The sequence below is a fragment of the Carlito syrichta genome, unplaced genomic scaffold (genome assembly GCF_000164805.1).
Source record: "Carlito syrichta isolate Samal-C Ts95f unplaced genomic scaffold, Tarsius_syrichta-2.0.1 Scaffold92612, whole genome shotgun sequence".
Lineage (NCBI taxonomy): Eukaryota > Metazoa > Chordata > Mammalia > Primates > Tarsiidae > Carlito > Carlito syrichta.
In genome coordinates, this window is record NW_007036708.1 from 112,206 (window position 1) to 117,000 (window position 4,795).

The 4,795-nt window shown below is 59.2% G+C and overlaps 1 protein-coding gene across 7 annotated transcripts in view; it reads left to right on the top strand.

Moving 5' to 3' along the window:
* DYSF (dysferlin) overlaps positions 1–4,795 on the top strand; it is a 233,776-nt gene that overhangs the window by 112,205 nt on the left and 116,776 nt on the right. For all 7 annotated transcript variants that reach the window (XM_008060561.1, XM_008060554.1, XM_008060576.1 and 4 more), the window contains 2 exons: positions 151–343; positions 2,382–2,537. In XM_008060561.1, coding sequence (XP_008058752.1) covers positions 151–343; positions 2,382–2,537 — 349 coding nt within the window. The remainder of the gene's footprint in view (positions 1–150; positions 344–2,381; positions 2,538–4,795) is intronic.

Below are 4,795 nucleotides of genomic sequence, written 5' to 3' on the forward strand. Positions count from 1 at the left end.
CACGGATGGGGCTGGGGAAGCCACCCAGCAGGCAGGGAAGGTGGTGGGCCTGTTGTGAGAGCCTGTGCACACGTGTGTGTACACGTGTGTGCCTGGACCGGGAGACCCAGGCTTCGCTCACCAGGCACGTGCGGTCTGTCTGTCTCACAGTCAGCCCCTGGGTGATGCCCATGAGACGCCCTCTGCCACCCACCTGGACCAGTACCTGTACCGGCTGCGCACCCGTCACCTGAGCCAAATCACCGAGGCTGCCCTGGCCCTGAAGCTCGGCCACAGTGCGCTCCCTGCTGCCCTGGAGCAGGCTGAGGACTGGCTCCTGTGTCTCCGTGCCCTGGCAGAGGAGGTAGTTAAGCCTGTGAGGTGACTTTCTTCTGCTGCCCTCCTGCTGCCCGGAACATCAGAACTGGGAGGGCCAGGGGACTGTCCGGGCCGAGGTCTAAACCTGGCTCCATTGCTGGGGAACCTTGGGAGGGTGACCTCAGTGTCCCCGTTTGCAGAAGTAGGAGAACAGGATCTGGGTGTTGTGGGGCCCAGTGCAGAGCCTGGCACACAGCAGATACTCCATAAAGGCCTTCTGCCTGCCAGGGCATCAGAGTGTGTCAGAGGCAGAGCTGGGACCAGAACCCAGGGTGCCTGGCTTAGGCCCAGGGCTGGGGTCTGCTTCCCCAGGGATACAACTTCTTTTCTTTGTCAACCAGTGCCTGTCTGCACCCGGCAACCACCTGTCTCCCTTGGACCCTGTTTCCTGTTCCCCTGGGTACCTCTGAGCCCCAGGCCCGAGGAGGCTGCATCTGCAGAGTCTCTGGGCTTTGCCATGTATAATCAGAGAGAACTGACTCCGGTTTGTCTTTAGGGTGTCCTTTCCTCACCTGCATACGCCGCCCCCCCCAGGTGTGCGAGGCCAGATGCACCCACCCAGTGCCCCAGCAAGCAGGCAGGCCACGAATTTGTCCAGAATGGGGAGAAAGGTCTGCTCAGAAGTGGGGGCAGACACAGTGGCAGCCTACTCTGACCAGAGCCATGTGGGAATCCCATGGAGGAGGGGGGGGCGCGAGGAAAGCTCTCCCCAAGTGTGTGGAGAAGGGCGGGGCTGGGAGGGGCTGCTGGAGGAGCAGGCTGTGAGGGGGAGCGAGGTGGGTCTCTGGAGTCGACCTTGGTGCCTCCCTGCACTGGGCCTATAGGCAGGCACAGGCCAGTTCCCTGGGGGACACTGTGGCAGTCAACTGCAGACCAGCCCCTCCCTGGGGTGATGGACCATCCCCTCAGGCCGGTCAAAGGCTGCCCTTTGCGATCTTGGCCCTGGTGGGGGGAGGGTTAAGTTGGGGTGCCATTCCTGTGAGGGACCCTGGAGAGAGCCCTTCTTAAGCATAAGTGTGTGTCAGAATCCCCTGGAGCACTTGTGAAAACAGGGCGGGGCTCACCCCCGAGTTCCAGAAGCCCAGGTCTGGGGTGGAGGCTGAGACTTTGCATTTCTAGCAAGCTCCCAGGAGCTGCTGGGGCTGCTGAGGGGGCCACACTTTGGGAACCCGTAGTACAGTGATTAGGAACATGTATTTGGAGTCAGAAAAAGCTGGGCTGGCTCCTGACCTCTCTAGGCCTAAACGTCTTCACCTGTCAAATGGGGCTGCCTCCTGGGCCCACTGTAGGGGTTAAATGAGACAAAGCTTTGTGAGGGTCGCAGGAGCTTCCACTTAGCAGAAAAACCAGCCCACCCCCTCTCCCCGCCTCCCACACACCTTGCTCACCATCCTTGGGAGCAGACGGACCCTTCCCCAGCCAGCTGTCTCTCCAGAGCCTGCAGCTGGTGGCAGCTGTCATTCACTGCTGCAGGCTCTGAGAGGCTCAGGGGCCTTGAGGCTTTGTGGTGGCCTGGTCACCATTTTCAGAGCCAGGTGTCTCCAGGTCCCAAGGCTTCCTGCTGTTGGGGGGAGAAGGAGTGACTGTCCTCCAGGAAGGAACCTACCTTCTGTGGCCTTGTTGCTACTCTTAGGGCCGCGGAAGAGGGTGTAGTGTCTAGTTCACCAGTGTTTGCCCTTGGGAGCACCTACCCAGTAGAGAAGGCCTCAGGACATGAGCTCTGAGCTCTAGGCAGGAGTGTCTCTTCCCAGAAACATGAACTCAGCTCAGTCATTTTTGGTGGGCTTCTCGTGTGGCCTGGGGGCAGCCTCAGGCTCTGTCCTCTGGGGCTTGAAGCCACTGAAGTTTGGCACCAGCCCGCCCTGGGAGGTCCGGGGGAAGGCCCGGCATGGGCAGTGTGCGGGATGGAAGTGGGGGGAAGAGAGGCCACTGTGGCCTCTGAGTCAGAGGTCAGCTCACGGTGTGGCTTCGGCGCGTGGGCCTGGCGTGTCACCATCCCCACCCTGACCACCACCCTTCTCCAGCCCCAGAACAGCCTGCCGGACATCATCATCTGGATGCTGCAGGGAGACAAGCGTGTGGCCTACCAGCGGGTGCCCGCCCACGAAGTCCTCTTTTCCCGGCGGGGTGCCAACTACTGTGGCAAGAATTGTGGGAGGCTGCAGACGATCTTTCTGAAAGTGAGTCTTCCTTCTTCCCAAGTCCTGATCATATTTTCCCATTGCGAGGCTTTCTCCCACCTCTCCTGTCTTCCTTTCCTGCTCTGACCCATTTCTGAGTCCTTGAGTCCTGGTCTCGGGAGAGGAGGAGGTCTTTGGGTAAAACAACTTTCCTTTCCCTCTGTTCCCTACAAAGTCCCCAGGTCCTCTGCACCTAGACTCCAGATTTACAGTTTGAGCTGGAATCATGGGGTGCTGGGAATGAATTGGGTGATCTGTGACCCCAGGCCGTCTTAGAGGCCATGCTTGTCCTCCCAGGCAGGTCCCCTGTAGGGCAGCGTCAGCCACCAGCCCCAACCACTAATAGCCCTGGCCTCCACACTGGCCCGTGTGCCAGTGTGCCTCAGTGTGCCAGCTGGAGCCACACTGGAGCGCGGGTTGTCCTGCCAGGAAGGCTGGTATCCCCAGGCTTGGGCCAGGTGCTCCAAGACCTGGACCCGCTGGAGAGTTGGGAGCACGTGACCCTGTCGCCATTTCATTCAGCCCCCACTTCCCTTTCCCCTCTTCCAACACTCATCCCTGCTCCCTCTGGGTTAAGGTGGGGACCTAGAGCCAAGGCTGCTTCCGTCGGGGGATGTGGCCTTTCAATCAGAACAGTGTGGGGAATTCCCCCTGCATGATGGCTGCCCAGACCCAAGAAGAGTGCCTCTTTGAAGGACTATCATTGAGGCTGCCCCTGCTAGGGGAAGCGTGACCCTGAGAGGGAGGCCTCCTTACCTCTTCCCATTTGCTCCAGACGGCTTTGCTGGCATTCAAGGCCTCCTCTGCCTAAACTGCCTGAACATCATCCCAGCCTGGCCCAGCCCCCCAAAGGCCCTTTGCTCTTTTTTTTTTTGAGTTGGAGTCTCACTCTGTCACCCAGACTGGAGTGCAGTGGCCGCTCCCGGCCACTGCAGCCTCGACCTGCTGGGCTCCGGCGATCCTTCCGCCTCAGCCTTCCAAGTAGCTGGAATTACAGGCATGCGCTACCACGCCCAGCTGATTTTTTGATTTATTGTAGAGATGAGGTCTCGCTGCCCAGGCGGGTCTCGAACCCGCGGGCTCAGGCAATCCACTCACCTCAGCCCTTTGCTCTTGACCCTCCCCTTCCCCACGTCTCTCCTACCTCACCTCTTCCAGGAAGTCGTTGTTGACTAACCTGAGCCTCCAGCCCTCTGAGTACAGCTCTCTGAGTGACATTGACCCATTCGTGTGTTGGTCAGCCCTTCTTGTTGCCCCCTGGGCGGGTAGAGAGGACAGACTTCAGCGGCATAGTGGATGCGGCCAGGTTGCCAGGGCTGGCTGGAGCTCTGTGTGGCCTTGGGCAGTTGCCTAACCTCCCTGAGCTGTCTGCTGCCTTCTCGTCTGTAAAATGAGGCTGATGCTGCCCGCTTCACAGGTTTTGAGGGTTGAATTAGGTAACACAGGTATTGGGTCTTGCTGGAACCGGGTGATCAGTGGATATTAGTTTTTCTCCCTCTTCTCCCCTTTGCCTTTGGGGAGCTCCTTTGCTCCAGGAGCTATGACTGGAGGTCAACCTGGGGCCAGGGCCGAGCAGACATCTGCACCATGGGTGCTTCAGAGGCGAGGCCAGCTTCGCCTGGAAGGGGCATCATGTGTGAGTGTGTGTGTGCTCTCCGGCCGTGGGCTGCCCCCTCTGCCTGCTCCCGTGCCACCTGCGTGCGACATGTTCCCCGTGAGAGCCTAGCCTCCTAGGGTCCTCACCTCCAAGCACCTCCCTCCTGAGCCACCTCCTTGCCTGGTAGGGCAGGAAGGAAAGGAAGTCAAGGAGCAGCCACATCTGCTGGGGTGGCCGAGGGAAGGCCGTCTGGCTAGGGGAGCGGGGGGGCCGCAGGAGCGTGCCTGGGGGACCCGCCGGGGTGGGATGAACTCCAGGTTCTGACCTCTTGGCCGTGTAGCCTCAGGGAAATGCAAACTGAAAATTTTCTCGGATTCCAAGCAAAAAAAAAAAAAAAGATATAGAATTGTTTCTCGAAGTCTTCCCCACTGAGTTTATGAGCCCCGCCAGTAGCTCCTGAGCAAGCTCTACAAAAATGTTGGCAGCAAGCAGAGACCAAGAAAACATTGGTGTTTCTTAACTTAAACCAAAGTTGGAAAAAATGAGCACCAGCAGAGAGGGAGAGGAGCCCCAAACTAGACATTTCTTTATTTGCTGTTGCTATTTTGGGTCCGGCAGGCTGGCCCCGTCTGGGGGAGGACAGGGGAGAGAGCTGGAGGGA